Here is a 15,177-nt window from a genome sequence, read left to right as displayed (position 1 = left end):
GAATTAACGCCAGGGGGGTTGACTCAGCCTGTCATCCTTCCAAGGTCGGCAAATCAAGTACCAGCTTGCTGGGATGAACGATCCCGGTGTGTACCCCAATTTAGAATAGGTACACCGGGCCGTATCCCTGCGCATCGTAAGAGGCGACTAAGCCTCTTACGATTGGCGTCAGGAAGGGCATCCGGCCATAAAAACATTGCCTCAAAAAGGGAACCACGAGGTCATGGGACCCACAAGGCTAACCCCCGCTCGAGCGGGGGAAATGGCCTTAAAGCGATTATTCATTTCTTCATTCAAACACCGCAGTTTAAACCTGCTGGCAGGATTCGGGAATACGATATTTCCCTTCATGGTACATCTTGCATTTTATTAAATAGTTCAAAATATTTCCTTTGTCCCAAGCAACGATGCACGTGCAGGGAGGAAAGAAAGAAACCAAACCTCAAAACCAACATGGATGCGTTTCGCAAAATGTTAATAAGATCCGACAAACGTTTGGGTGCACGTCGCCATTTGGGATCAAAATGGTAAATCACAAGATTTGTGGTCAGTACGTCACAAGATACTGTGACCAGCATAATTATGCCCTAATTGTTTTACTCGCATCACATTTTCACTTCCCCTCCCTCCCCCCCCCTCAACGATCTCATTTGCCGAACTCGACCCATTGACACCGCATTGAGCTTATCCAGCTGACTGGTTGAGTAGTGGAGATCCACAATATTGTTTGCCCCTTCTGTGATTGGAGGAAACTTACTAGTTGACCATGTGAAACAAAACCAGCTGAGTCGATGTAAACCGACCTCAAAATACCGAAATATGAGGCAAGGAAAGGGACAATTAAAATGACAACATGAACATCTTAGGCCATCATACTTGATGAAAATTTTAATGAGAGCTTGTAATAAGTTCATTCCTGTGCACAGAGCGGTGATTAGAGGGTAGAGGATGGAGGGGGAAACCTCTGGTATAGCGTGAATGGTAGTCAATCTTGACCGACTGCAATTTTGACTACATTTACTACTTTATCCTTAACTAGCAGAAGTACCCGGCATTGCCGGGCGGGGGAGGGGAGGGGAACGGGGGGGAGGGGAGAAGAGGGGGAGGGGGGAGAGGTGGAGAAGAGGAGGGATGGGAGGGGGAGGGGGAGGGGGGGTGGGAGGGATGGGAGGGGGAGGGGGGAGGGCGAGGGGGAGGGGGGAGAGGGGGAGGAGGGAGAAGGGGAGGGGGGAGGGTGAGGGATGGGAGGGGGAGGGGGGCGGGAGGGATGGGAGGGGGAGGGGGGCGGGAGGGATGGGAGGGGGGCGGGAGGGATGGGAGGGGAGGAGAGGAGGGGGGAGGGGGTAGGGGGGAGGGGGAGAGGGGGTAGGGGGGAGGGGGGGGAGGGGGCCGTGTTTAATAGGAATACATGGCCGTGTAGATGGGAAATAGTTTGTTTGAAATAAATCACAAATATCAGATGAAAGTTTTTAAAATTTAGAACTATTCTCACTCAGAGTTAAACAGCACTGCAACATTACGTGGTTGCTTCAGCGTTTTCTGTGCCGTTTGAGTCGTTTTTGGCGTTGTTCTTTTGTCTCCTGCTGTCTGGCCCTCGCTTCACTTTGTTGATTGGCGTTTAGACGTGCCTCTGTCTCATCTTCTGTCTCTCGCTGTCTGGCCCTCGCCACACGTTGTTGATTAGCGTTCAGACGTGCCTCTGTCTTATCTTCCGTCTCCTGCTGTCTGGCCCTCGCTTCACTTTGTTGATTGGCGTTCATACGTGCCTCTGTCTCATCTTCTGTCTCTCGCGGTCTGGCCCTCGCCACACGTTGTTGATTAGCGTTCAGACGTGCCTCTGTCTCATCTTCTGTCTCTCGCTGTCTGGCCCTCGCCAGACATTGTTGATTGGCGTTTAGACGTGCCTCTGTCTCATCTTCTGTCTCTCGCTGTCTGAATCTAGAGACACGTTCTTGATTGGCTTGTCGATGGTGAAAAGTACCTTCATCGGCTTCACGGAGTCTCCGATCAGTGATTTTCCTTGCTCGGGAGGTTGAACGTGACAAATTTCTTTTCTTCGGTGCCATTGCCTTTATCACAGTCAGTCTTCCAGTCACTCACTCGTAGACAAATTCAAAATACCAAATTCAAAATACTCGTAGACAAAATACCACGTTTACACGTGGTAAGAAACGACGCAAACGCACGATTGCAACTCTGCGTCGTGTCGTGGGCGTGGCCAACGTGGCCTCATGCTCCCAGGTGATTGGCTAACTCGAGCTCAAGAGAGCCATAATGCGCTCCGTTATGGCAAAAAATATGGATCTAAAGATGAAAGAAAAAAAAACCTATGTGGTGTGAATGGCAATGTTCCTCGCTCAAATGTGAAAAAAGGCAATTGCTTTTCGCTCTGAAATACGTGCGAACGCGTAACTGAGTTAATGGCGGCAAGGAACATCACGTGATCGCTCTGAGCGAATCAGCGCGCTGCTCTGCGACCGGTCAGATTCCGTGCATAATATTCCTCGCTGAAATGCGCTGAGGTAAAAATATGGGTAAAAAATATTATGAAATCAATTTTTAGGTCGGCCATGTTCTTACCAGGCTCAATGGCCATGTCTGTGCCAAATATCAAGTACGTGAGCCTCTCCGTTTAGGAGTCTATCGGTAACCTCTCTCTCTCACACACACACACACACACACACACACACACACACACACACACACACACACACACACACACACACACACACACACACACACACACACACACACACACACACACACACACACACACACACACACACACACACACACACACACACACACACACACACACACACACACACACAGTTTTATATATACAGATTGGCCTTGGAATGGGAAACCTGAGATGGGGGTTTGGAGCTCTGGAACGTCTTATTTAACCGAGATGGGGGTTTGGAGCTCTGAAACATCTTATTTAACGAGATGGAGTTTTGGAGCTCTGGAACATCTTATTTAACTGAGATGGGGGTTTGGAGCTCTGGAACATCTTATTTAACTGAGATGGACTTTTGGAGCTCTGAAACATCGTATTTAACGGAGATGGAGTTTTGGAGCTCTGGAACATCTTATTTAACTGAGATGGACTTTTGGAGTTCTGGAACACCTTATTTAACCGAGATGGGGTTTTGGAGCTCTGGAACATCTTATTTAACCGAGATGGAGTTTTGGAGCTCTGGAACATCTTATTTAACCGAGATGGGGTTTTGGAGCTCTGGAACATCTTATTTAACCGAGATGGAGTTTTGGAGCTCTGGAACATCTTATTTAACAGAGATGGAGTTTTGGAGCTCTGGAACATGTTATTTAACCGAGATGGGGTTTTGGAGCTCTGGAACCTTATATTTATGCCTGATTTGGACTGCGTGTGATTCAAGCTGAAGTTATTAATTCCATCCTTGGTTTTAGAGTTGCAATTAACTGTTTGTTCAATTGCTTGATTACATGTGATTGAAGCAAACGAATGACCGTCTTGTCTCTGCACTGCCCATTGTCCACGCTTTTTTAGTTCTGCGTGACATGCCAGATGAGTGAACGGTAAAGCGATAATTTCCACATAAACCGTTGCATAACATGCATAATTCACGATATCATAAGCAAGAAACCAGGGCAGCATCAGCCTTTCCATCACGAGATGTGCGGACCAATCCACGAGTAGCTCTGATGTAAAGTAGAAGGGTTCCAACCATGCGCAAATACAACAAACAGAGAGCGAAGGTTTGATTTCTCTCACATTGATCTTCAATCCAAGTCTCATATCGAGCCAAGATGTTTTCCAGCGCAGAACTCGTTTCATGCGTCACTGACATCCCACTAGAAGCGTAGAGATCTTAAAAAACCCTGATGATCTCATATGATTCCTTATCAGGAAATAAGTTGAGAAAACCCTGCAGCTTAAGGTGACTGAGGGTACGATGTGGGTACGATGTGGGTACGATGTGGGTATGATGAGGGTACGATGAGTACGATGTGGGCCCAAAAGATGTTGTATGAAGATACAACATCTTATGGGCCCACATCGACCTGTTATAATGATGTGCGGATATCAAACCATTGATCGATCCTTCTGCCACAGTTCGTGATTCAATCACAATGTCCCTCATTCCAACATCACCAAACTGTTTGCCAATAATAACTGCTAGATAGGCCAAGAAGGTATGCAATTCTCTCATGCGTACTGCAATATTTCTCTTCAAATCGTCGTTGCTCCACCAGATCTGCTGTTTTAGCATAGGTGTCTTGGTCGCAAACGATTACAATATGTTGTATTACGAGGAGATTCGTCATGTCCACACTTTTTTCATCACGGTTAAGATCGAAACATTTCCGTTGGGGACGCTGGCACAATGGCAAGATGGTGGATGGCAGATTTATCGAGAATTATATGTGCTTGCATCTCAGTGTGATACCCAGTCCATTGAGGAATCATGAACCGTCTGCTGTCCACAAATCTGTGACACGGAAAAATGTTCTCCGATTTAATAAAATATTTCAAAACTTCATGGTTTTCTTTCAGTACGTCTTCAGACACAATGCTCAGGTTTTTGGGTCTGTCGCCGTTTCCTTTCCAGTACAGGTGTTCCTTTACACAAATTATGCAGAGTTTTGGCAGAACATGGATGGGCTGTTGATGTTGATGTGATCAATGACGTAGACCGCAGTTTCTTCACAGGGAACTCTTGGGAATGTTGTTGGCGTAAGCCAACTGCTGACTTCTCCGCACTCAACTCAAAAGCACTTTCAGATGAGCGCATATACCTCTTCTGACAGGCTTCCATTTTTATTGATAAATCTCTGATAACAGGTTGTGTGAAAACCAATCATATCTAATAGAGCATCAGCACACTCAACAGTCATGTACAATTTGAAATGTTCTGCTTTCGACGCTTCATGACACTCGCCGTCCAATTTAATCCATATCTGTGCACATTCCTGATATTTTGTTCACCTTTTCTTCATAAAGGGCAACATTGCTTCACCCGCTGCCTGGGGTGCCGACATGACATGGAGCGGTTCTTTCCCTTAAAGAGACTGGATAACATTTGTTCACTCGTCGAACGTAACCGGTGCGATTTCCCTCTAACCAATAGACAGGGGAGAGAGGGGAGGGACAGTGTATCTCGAGAGGTTTTGTGCATGGCCTGACGTGAAGGACGCTCTCATGGTGGTTTCTTACTGTTTTGCTTACTTAGGGTGTCAATAAAAATTATACACTCAAACTGCAAGTGTCCTTGCTAAAACGTCATTGCTTGACTGATTGGCCAACGAGCATCTCATTACACCGTAGCGCACTTCAGACACAAGCCACCATGACTACTCAGACGGAAAAAAAAGTTGCAAAAGTGTTTCGTTTCTGGAAGAATGTTGGACCAATATCTCGTGGAGAAAAATTTACATGAGTGACATAATAGCATGCATAAAGTTTTCAACTGCATTGCATGTAGCACCTCAACCCCGGCACGAAATGTCAGCTCCCATGAACCTGCTGATAGACTGACGACATAGTTTAATGAAGGTCCTGTGTACCGTCGAGGACCTGTTCCGTCTGGCACATATTTGATGAGTTGATATATGGGGATTTATTATAAGTGATTGCTGTTTTGTAAATATGTGGACAGACACAGACGGGGGGGGGGGGGGGGGGGGGGGGGGACACGGACAAGCGCACGCACACGCACACACACACACACCTTGGTCGTCGAATCATCCTGCTTGCTCAACTGTGCCATATTGCAGCTCAAAGAGGGAATCTGCTCGACATAGTGATTGGCACGGTTACGAATTGCGAAGATAAGACCGGCGTTTTAAGACCTGTCCAGTGTCAGCCCTGGCACGTCACTCGCCTAGCCCAACGATTCCAATCAGAACGATAGTGACTTTGGGCACGCCGACTTTGCCAGGAATCTCTGCGGTGGGCAATGGATGTGGTCGCTTTGTGACTAACAAGTTTAGGTCGGAGTTATCTGATCTCACCAGTGCAATATAAAGTATCCCACAACAATATAAAGCACAAAGTAAGTGAATCCGTTCACTGAACGTGCGAAGCCGACATGCACAGGATTCCCAGCGTATTCCCTCACACTCCAGATCACTTCTACAAAATCATTTTGGCAGCGAAAGAGGAGCCAGATTAAGGTGTTCCAACCCAGTTGCTGTAGATTTAAGTTTCAATACTGTACTTATCAAATTCATGCTTGCTTTGATTTCAATTTCTGTGCAACACCAGACAAGGAGTGAACCTTCCCTGAAATTTTAATAAAGGCAATTCTCGATTGCTCCAAAATGGGTTTCGGAGACTGGTGTCAAACTTAGAGCATCATTATTTCAATCACTTTTCAGTTAAAAGTAAACTTTAAAACACAAAACACATCACTCACCATCTATGCTGCCTGTTCCACCTGTACCATCTTCCTCTCTCTGCAGTAAAAAAGCACAAATAAACCATTAACTCTCAAATTTGACACGCAAATGGCCACCAAAGACGGCGAGATGTGCAATGCCGTTCTAACAGAATTCCCCTCGTGATGACGAGAGTACACAGTTTCACAGTGAAAGATGAAAAGCAGAAATTTAGTTCATTTACACTTTAGTCACAGAGGCTTCTGGGATAGCTTGAAGACAATGATTGATGAGGAAGTTATCAAACAGCAGAAAGCATAACATGCAGTCCCATGGGAAAACAAGCAATAAACTTTGTACGGCACTTGTAAGAGCAAATAATTTAGAAAGTATTATGTACTCAAACCTGAGGACTTCATTTATTTCACATATATTAATTATAGGAAATAGGTCTGATCATCGTCGCTCAAGTAGGAAATTGCATAAATCCCTCAAACATGTCCTTTTGCACAAAAAATGCATTTGGAGGTCAGGTGTGTGTGAGATTGGCCCACACACAGGTGTTGTGTGTGAGAGATCAGCCTGAAGGTCTCGTGTGTGGCAGATTAGCACAAAGGTCATGTGTGGCAGATTAGCACATAGGTCATGTGTGGCAGATTAGCACATAGGTCATGTGTGGCAGATTAGCAAAAAGCTCATTTGTGGCAGATTAGCCGAAAGGTCTTGTGTGTGGCAGTTTAGCCTAAAGGTCTCGCATGTGGTAGATTAGCCGAAAGGTCTCGCGTGTGGCAGATTAGCACATATGTCTCGCGTGTGGAAGATTAGCACATAGGTCTCGTGTGTGGAAGATTAGCACATAGGTCTCGTGTGTGGAAGATTAGCACATAGGTCTCGTGTGTGGAAGATTAGCACATAGGTCTCGTGTGTGGCAGATCAGCACATAGGTCTCGTGTGTGGCAGATTAGCACATAGGTCTCGTGTGTGGCACATTAGCACATAGGTCTCGTGTGTGGCAGATTAGCACATAGGTCTCGTGTGTGGCAGATTAGCACATAGGTCTCGTGTGTGGCAGATTAGCACATAGGTATCGTGTGTGGCACATTAGCACATAGGTCTCGTGTGTGGCAGATTAGCACAGAGGTCTCGTGTGTGGCAGATTAGCACACAGGTCATGTGTGGCAGATTAGCAAAAAGCTCATTTGTGGCAGATTAGCCGAAAGGTCTTGTGTGTGGCAGTTTAGCCTAAAGGTCTCGCATGTGGTAGATTAGCCGAAAGGTCTCGTGTGTGGCAGATTAGCACATAGGTCTCGTGTGTGGAAGATTAGCACATAGGTCTCGTGTGTGGCAGATTAGCACAGAGGTCTCGTGTGTGGCAGATTGGCACATAGGTCTCGTGTGTGGCAGATTAGCACAGAGGTGTTGTGTGTGGCAGATTAGCACATAGGTCTCGTGTGTGGCAGATTGGCACATCGGTCTTGTGTGTGGCAGATTAGCACACAGGTCTTGTGTGTGGCAGATTAGCACACAGGTCTTGTGTGTGGCAGATTAGCACACAGGTCTTGTGTGTAGCAGATTAGCACATAGGTCTCGTGTGTGGCAGATTAGCACAGAGGTCTCGTGTGTGGCAGATTAGCACAGAGGTCTCTTGTGTGGCAGATTAGCACATAGGTCTTGTGTGTGGCAGATTAGCACATAGGTCTTGTGTGTGGCAGATTAGCACATAGGTCTTGTGTGTGGCAGATTAGCACATAGGTCTCGTGTGTGGCAGATTAGCACATAGGTCTAGTGTGTGGCAGATTGGCACATAGGTCTTGTGTGTGGCAGATTAGCACAGAGGTCTTGTGTGTGGCAGATTAGCCTAAAGGTCTCGTGTGTGGCAGATTAGCACATAGGTCTTGTGTGTGGAAGATTAGCACATAGGTCTTGTGTGTGGGAGATTAGCACATAGGTCTCGTGTGTGGCAGATTAGCACATAGGTCTTGTGTGTGGCAGATTAGCACACAGGTCTTGTGTGTAGCAGATTAGCACATAGGTCTCGTGTGTGGCAGATTAGCAAATAGGTCTCGTGTGTGGGAGATTAGCACATCGGTCTTGTGTGTGGAAGATTAGCACATAGGTCTTGTGTGTGGCAGATTAGCACATAGGTCTTGTGTGTGTGGGACATAATGACTCCACAAAGTTTTCATCCAGAAAAGTTTACCCCTCCGGACAAAAAGTGTGAACAGCAATGGTTGCAAGATAGAAGTTAGTTGTTAAATGGTACAAAAACAAAATTATCAGCGAAAATGAGAGCCAAAGGATGTCTCCATAATCCCTCAAAATCGAATTGACATCAGAGCAACCGTTTGAAATGTCAGCCGTCACATTGTGACGACTCACGACTCATTCAGGTGTACCTTTGGATAGCAGACAAGTGAGTGAAAGGTGACAAGGAAGGAAAGTCATTGCCGGCAAGGTTATTTTGCTCTCACAAGTGCCAATTAAATAAGGCACGAATAAGATGAAAATAAAGAAAAGCACACAGGTCTGCTGGCAGGCAGACGGCAGAAGGAAAGGAAGGGACCTCTCGTCTCACCGTGGCTCCTTGGAGCCACGATTCCATCTCCTCGTTGGAGGAAAGGTAATGGACAGGGATCTGAGTGGAATGGGTGAAAAGGAGGATGATGGATGCAAATAAAATAAAAACAGCATCATGCAAGTAAAGGAACATATAAAAAGGAAAAACATCACTTGCTGAATAAAATTGGCCTTTTGAGGATAATGCGAAGGAGGATGGGTGAAAGTGGAGCCAAGAAAAAATGAGATCTGCAATTAACCAATTACATTTCCTGATCAATTAAAATATAATAAACCACTGAAAAACTTACTGCACCAGTGTTCTGCTGCCGCGTCCCCAAAGCTCCGGCTAGGCCTTCAATGGCCCGTGGATCTTCGTAAACGACCCTGGGCAGACACCATGCATATCCTATTTATATATATATATTATATATATATATGTAGTAGATCCCAATGCAAAATTACTCGAGTGTTTGAGAGAACCAACGGTCCGTCCAGTTCCATTTACAAGTCATATCAATAGGGCTCTGTGCACTTGCATTTGGACGTACATTTTCCCAAGCAAGCTCCAGGTAAAAACAAATAATACAAGCGTTACGCCTCGGTCCCCCGTCGGTGAAGTGATGCGAGTTGACAAAGTGGAAGACGCAAGGTGGCCATCTTGGATTTTGACGTGGCAACCCAATTTTCAATAGCGTTCTCCCTTATGCGTAGATACACCCACACACCAGATTAGATGTTAGTAGTCGTTTATTTTTCAAGATAATTCGCTCACAAGGTTCAGACATATATATGGTGGCGGCCATCTTGGATTTTGATGTGGCGACCCAATTTTCAATAGCGTTCTTCCTTATGCCTTGATACACCCATACACCAGATTAGAAGTTGGTACTTCGCTTATTTTTCAAGATATTCCGCTCACAAGGTTCAGACATACATGGCGGCGGCCATCTTGGATTTTGACGTGGCAACCCAATTTTCAATAGCGTTCTTCCTTATGCGTAGATACACCCACACACCAGATTAGAACTTAGTAGTTCGTTTATTTTTCAAGATATTTCGCTCACAAGGTTCAGACATATATATGGTGGTGGCCATCTTGGATTTTGACGTGGCGACCCAATTTTAAATAGCGTTCTTCCTTATGCCTAGACCCTAGATACACCCACACAACAGATTAGAAGTTGGTACTTCGCTTATTTTTCAAGATATTCCGCTCACAAGGTTCAGACATACATGGCGGTGGCCATCTTGGATTTTGACGTGGGTTGCACCCACACACCAAATTAGAATTCGGTCCTTCGCTTACGCACGCACGGACGGGAAAACCATCGTCCCCCTTTCGCTCCGCGGTGCGACAGGAGACAAAAACCAAGGGGCCTTGAAGGCACATGGGATAAAGCACACATTTATTATCTTGTCATTTTAAGGATCATCACAATATGGAGCACAGTACTGCTAAGTGATGAATAGTTCCTGCACAAAGTCAGCGCCGATGATGGCAAGGTTTGCAAAACGATAAGTGCAACACAACTCGAGCTTCTATTATTCAAGATAAAATTACAAGTACCAATTGTCCAACATAATTGTAACCATAACAACCATACGAAATTGCATGTGTTGTGAAAATGTCTGACAGGCGTTAACTGTGCCGATCACACATTAAACTTACACCACCTGACAACGCCCCGCTGTTACAACGCCTCTTTGTATACACGACCAGTCAAAAGCTTTAGAACACCTCAATTTTTCCAGTTTTTATTGAAAGTTACACAGTTTAATGTCTCAATGTACTCTGAAATTAAGCATAGAACAAATAAACAATTGGAGATAAAAAAAGAAATCATAGAATCATTTTGTTTAACAAAATTTAATTTAAATTTTTGACTCAGCAAAGTAGCCACCTTTTGCAGATATAACCGCCGAACACACTCCAGCAAAAGAGCCCCAGACCATCACGCTTCTTCCATGTTTGACAGTTGGTGTCACACACTGAGGAACCATCCTTTCGCCTACTCGACGGCATACAAAAACCCTGCGTGATGAGCCAAAGATTTCAAATTTTGATTCAGCGGTCCATAAGACCTTCTTCCAGTCTTCAGTAGTCCACTGGTGGTGCTTCATGGCCCAGGCAAGCCTCTTTTTCTTATTTTGCCATCTCAGCAATGGCTTTCTTTCTGCCACTCGACCTGTCAAACCTGCAGCTCGAAGTCACAGTTGAAACTAAGACTTGTTTACTTCGACCAGTGTTAAGCTGTGCTTGAAGCTGTTGTCCTGTGAGCCGCCTAATCACGCAAGCTGTTGACTCTCAGAAACTTGTCTTCTGATTCTGTTGTCACTTTGGGTCTGCCAGACCTCTTCCTGTCAGAGTTTCCTCCAGTTTCCAAAATACTACTTCCTGCAGTGCAATATTGTCCAAATAATGCTTCAGAGGGTGTCATAACAGTCTGTTCCAATACTGTTTTTATACAGACAGGGCGTTTGTAATCAAGTAATCAGCAGAGGTTGCGACACCTGTAGGAATTGTTTGCATCAACTTTCAAGGCTTAATTTACTTACATTGCTGCAGAACAGCTGTAGGTTGTTAACCCATTACTTGTTCCCTGAAGAAGGCCTTTTTTTTTTTTACAATGTAACTGCAATTTGCATTATTTTTCCGTTTTTGCTAACCTAAAGTTTTTTTTTATACCTCGAGCAGTTTACTGCTTACCTTTGTACCATTTCAGGTTATTCACTGGACATTAAACTGCGTAAATTTCAATAAAAACTTGAAAAATTGAGGTGTTCCATAACTTTTGACCGGTAGTGTATAGCCTGGTATCACCCTCCTATTTCTTCCCTGCTCCCTCACCCAGAACCGCTGTGACCCACAAAACAAATGAAAGTGAGACACCCTGGTTACATAAACCATCCACACACCTGGACTCAATGTACCAAGCATGTACTTTATCCCATTGGAATACATTTATAATCAGAGAGTTTGTAGAATACCTTACTTACACCATGCAGTCTTGATAAAAAGGACATGGGAGGGTTCGTTTCAACTCTTGCTTTGCATTTCCGAGCACGATCGACATTTCCTACGAGCTGCGATTTTGTCAGATTCTCGATATTCCCCAAAAGAGTGCAAGTGGCAAATTTGGACATCAAATTTGAGGTATGTGGATGGACAAAAGCACCACGGAGGCTATCGGAAACATGGTGGTGGGATGAAGAAGTTGGAAAGAGGATTGACGAGAAGAGGAAGACGTTCAAGGAGTGGCAGAAGGCGAAGGATATGGGGGCAGTAAAAGGCAGAACATGAAAGTTATAAGGCAGCCAAGAAGGCTGCAAAGAAAGAGGTAGCAAAGGCGCAGGTCGCAGGAGGCATGTAGGAAAATGTTCGGAGAACGCTTGGATTCGGAAGAGGGTCAGAGACCGGTATTCAGGATTGCAAAGCAGATAGCGAAAGAGAGGTGTGATGTGATGGGGGTGAGTTGCGTGAAGGATGAAGTGGGACAAATCGTTGTGGACCCAGATGGAATTAAAGGAAGATGGAAGAGATATATGGAAATGCTGTTGAATGTAGAGAATGAATGGGACGGCAACATCGAGAATAACACAGTTTTAGGACCGGCAGAGAATATAACGAAGAAGGAAGTTGAGGAAGCGATAAAAACAATGAAGAGGAGAAAAGCGTGAGGGCCGACTGGAGTTGTGGGAGATATGTTGAAGGCAGCGGGAAGTTGGGGTGTGAAGAGAATGACAGAGATCTGTAATCTGGTGGTGAAAGAAGTCCGCATTCCAGTTGATTGGGAACCGAGTACCCTCGTCCCTCTATACAAGGGGAAAGGTGACCCTCTGGACTATGGCTCGTAAAGAGCAATAAAGTTATTAGAGCATGGAATGAAGGTATTGGAAAGGATGTTGGAGAGGAGGAAAAGGAAGAAAGTGAAGATTGATGAAATGCAGTTTGGATTTATGCCAGGAAGAGGAATGACAGACACGCTGATTATTGTAAGGCAGTTGCAGGAGAAGTACATGGAGAAGAGGAAGAAGTTGTTTCTTGGGTTTGTTGATCTAGAGAAAGCATTCAATAGGGTTCCACACGAAGTAGTGACATGGGCATTGAGGAAGTTAGGAGTAGAGGAATGGTTGATCAGAGTAGTGATGGCAATGTGTGAGCGAGCACGCACAGCTGTAAAGACGAAGGACGGGAACAGTGGTGAGTATGAGGTGAAGGTGGGAGTGCATCAGGGGTCGGTACCAAGTCCACTACTATTTGTAGCTGTGATGGAGGTGCTGGCTCGGAACGTAAAGGAGGGTTTACCGTGGGAGTTGTTGTATGCAGATGATCTGGTGTTGATTGGGGAGAGTATGGATGGACTGAAGGAGAACATGAATAAGTGGAAGGAATGTATGGAGGCAAAAGGTCTGAAGGTGAATATCGAAAAGACGAAGGTGATGGCAAGTGGTAAAGCATGTGGTGAGGTGGAAAGAACTGGGAAGTGGCCGGTGCTGTGTGCAGGAAGGGTGTCGGAGTGAATTCCATTCAATCTACAATGTGCGCTGAGTGGGTTCATCAAAAATGTAGTGGTCTGAGAGGGTCATTAACCAGTGTGGCAACTACATTCAAGTGCAAGGTGTGCACAGAGGGAGCTGCAGAAGGAAGAAATGTTGAGTTGGATCTTGGAGACGGCGTGAAGCTGGAGGGTGTGAAAACATTTTGCTACAGACATTTTGCTAGGAGACATTTTGCTACAGACATTTTGCTAGGAGACATTTTGCTACAGACATTTTGCTCAGAGACATGCTGAATGGAGAAGGTGGAAGCTCGAGTGAGATGTGCATGGAAGAAGTTTTGGGAACTGAGTGGTGTGCTGACGAGGAGGGGAGTGTCGTTTAAGCTGAAGGGAAAGGTGTATGCTGCATGTGTGAGAAGTGTTATGATTTATGGGAGCGAGACATGGGTAATGAACGTCGAGCAGCAACGAAGGCTGGAAAGGGTGGTAATGCGAATGGTTCGGTGGATGTGTGGAGTATCGTTGAGAGAGGAAGACAAATGATGAATTGCAAAAGATGATGGGAATAGAGCCTGTGATGGATGCTGTGAAGATAAACAGGTTGAGATGGTTTGGTCATGTGCTGAGGAAAGATGAAAGTGACTGGTTGAGAAGAATGATGGAAATGAATGTAGAAGGAAGTAGAGGACGGGGAAGACCGAGAAAGACTTTGCTGAAGGTGGTGGAAGAAGAAATGCGGGCAAGGGGGTTAACAAGGGGAGATGTAGAAAATAGGGCAAAATGGAAAAGATAGTCATGGGGCCCGGAAGGCTAAGCCCCGCTTTAGCAGGGAAAATGGCCTTAAAATGCCTGTTGTTGTTGTTGTTGTTGTTGTCATACAGAGTAAAAAATAATAATAAATACCTTACTCCTCTGTGCACATGCGTGATCTGGGCGAGATTCCGTACAATTTTCCAAATCTAGAGCCAAAGTACTGCTAAACGACAGGTTCATGCTCTGGTTGATGTTCTAGTGTTCAAAATATATAATTCAATTGAAATCAAGTTGTTCCTCGATCACAGACTGATGTCTGTAGAGGTAGACAGACATAAAAAGTGAACCGATCACTTCTCCCCACTTTTCACTTCACGCGTTGGAAAAAAAAGTTATTCTTCCAACAATCCCATCCCCTCCCTTACTCATCCCACATACTGCTTGCGTTGATCATTCATGGAGTTTCCTCTGGTCTGTGCAAACATGTCAAAATCATCAGCCGCCTGTGATGGATGCCCAGAAGCCTCCTCACTCGCTGTGGAACCGGCATCGACAGCTTGTCCGTTTGAGGTACCTGATGGACAAACAGCACCAATTGCTCAGCTGTGTCAGAGCAAAAAATGTTTTGTCAATTGTTGCTAATTATTATTGTTGCAAGAGGTGGGTTTGTCGAGGTCAACTGTAAATAATTAAACAAGAAAGAGCAATCAGATTGCAGACCCTGCCAGGCCTTTTTTGTGTGGTGCTTGTGTGCTGGTATGGTATTAACAACAGATGTAATGAAAACGTTCCAAAACGTAATAGAGGTTCTCACATTATAATTATACGTATTTAAAAGACATACTGTACTTACGTTCCAAAAGTAGGTAATAACTAATTAACATGCTCACATTTCAATTGTATGCAATTATAAGACATACCAACATTAATATTTTATCTGTAACTTTGCGATTGCTACACTTGAATGTGGTATTCACATTACGAGCATCATGAAAATGGGAAC

At 45.0% G+C, this 15,177-nt stretch overlaps 1 protein-coding gene across 2 annotated transcripts in view; it reads right to left on the bottom strand.

The window, feature by feature from the left end:
• Positions 1-15,177, bottom strand: part of LOC137426686 (target of Myb1 membrane trafficking protein) — a 51,953-nt gene that overhangs the window by 4,148 nt on the left and 32,628 nt on the right. Inside the window, exons 11-14 of one of the 2 annotated variants that reach the window (XM_068115470.2) lie at positions 14,613-14,748; positions 9,231-9,306; positions 8,939-8,998; positions 6,402-6,441 (exon numbers count right to left, since the gene is read on the bottom strand). In XM_068115470.2, coding sequence (XP_067971571.2) covers positions 6,402-6,441; positions 8,939-8,998; positions 9,231-9,306; positions 14,613-14,748 — 312 coding nt within the window. The remainder of the gene's footprint in view (positions 1-6,401; positions 6,442-8,938; positions 8,999-9,230; positions 9,307-14,612; positions 14,749-15,177) is intronic. The other variant, XM_068115471.2, reaches the window with a different exon arrangement.

The sequence above is a fragment of the Myxine glutinosa genome, chromosome 5, assembly GCF_964187855.1.
Source record: "Myxine glutinosa chromosome 5, kmMyxGlut1.1, whole genome shotgun sequence".
Taxonomy (NCBI): Eukaryota; Metazoa; Chordata; class Myxini; order Myxiniformes; family Myxinidae; genus Myxine; species Myxine glutinosa.
Note: the sequence above shows the minus strand (reverse complement) of the source record. Positions and strands in the feature narration are given on the sequence as shown.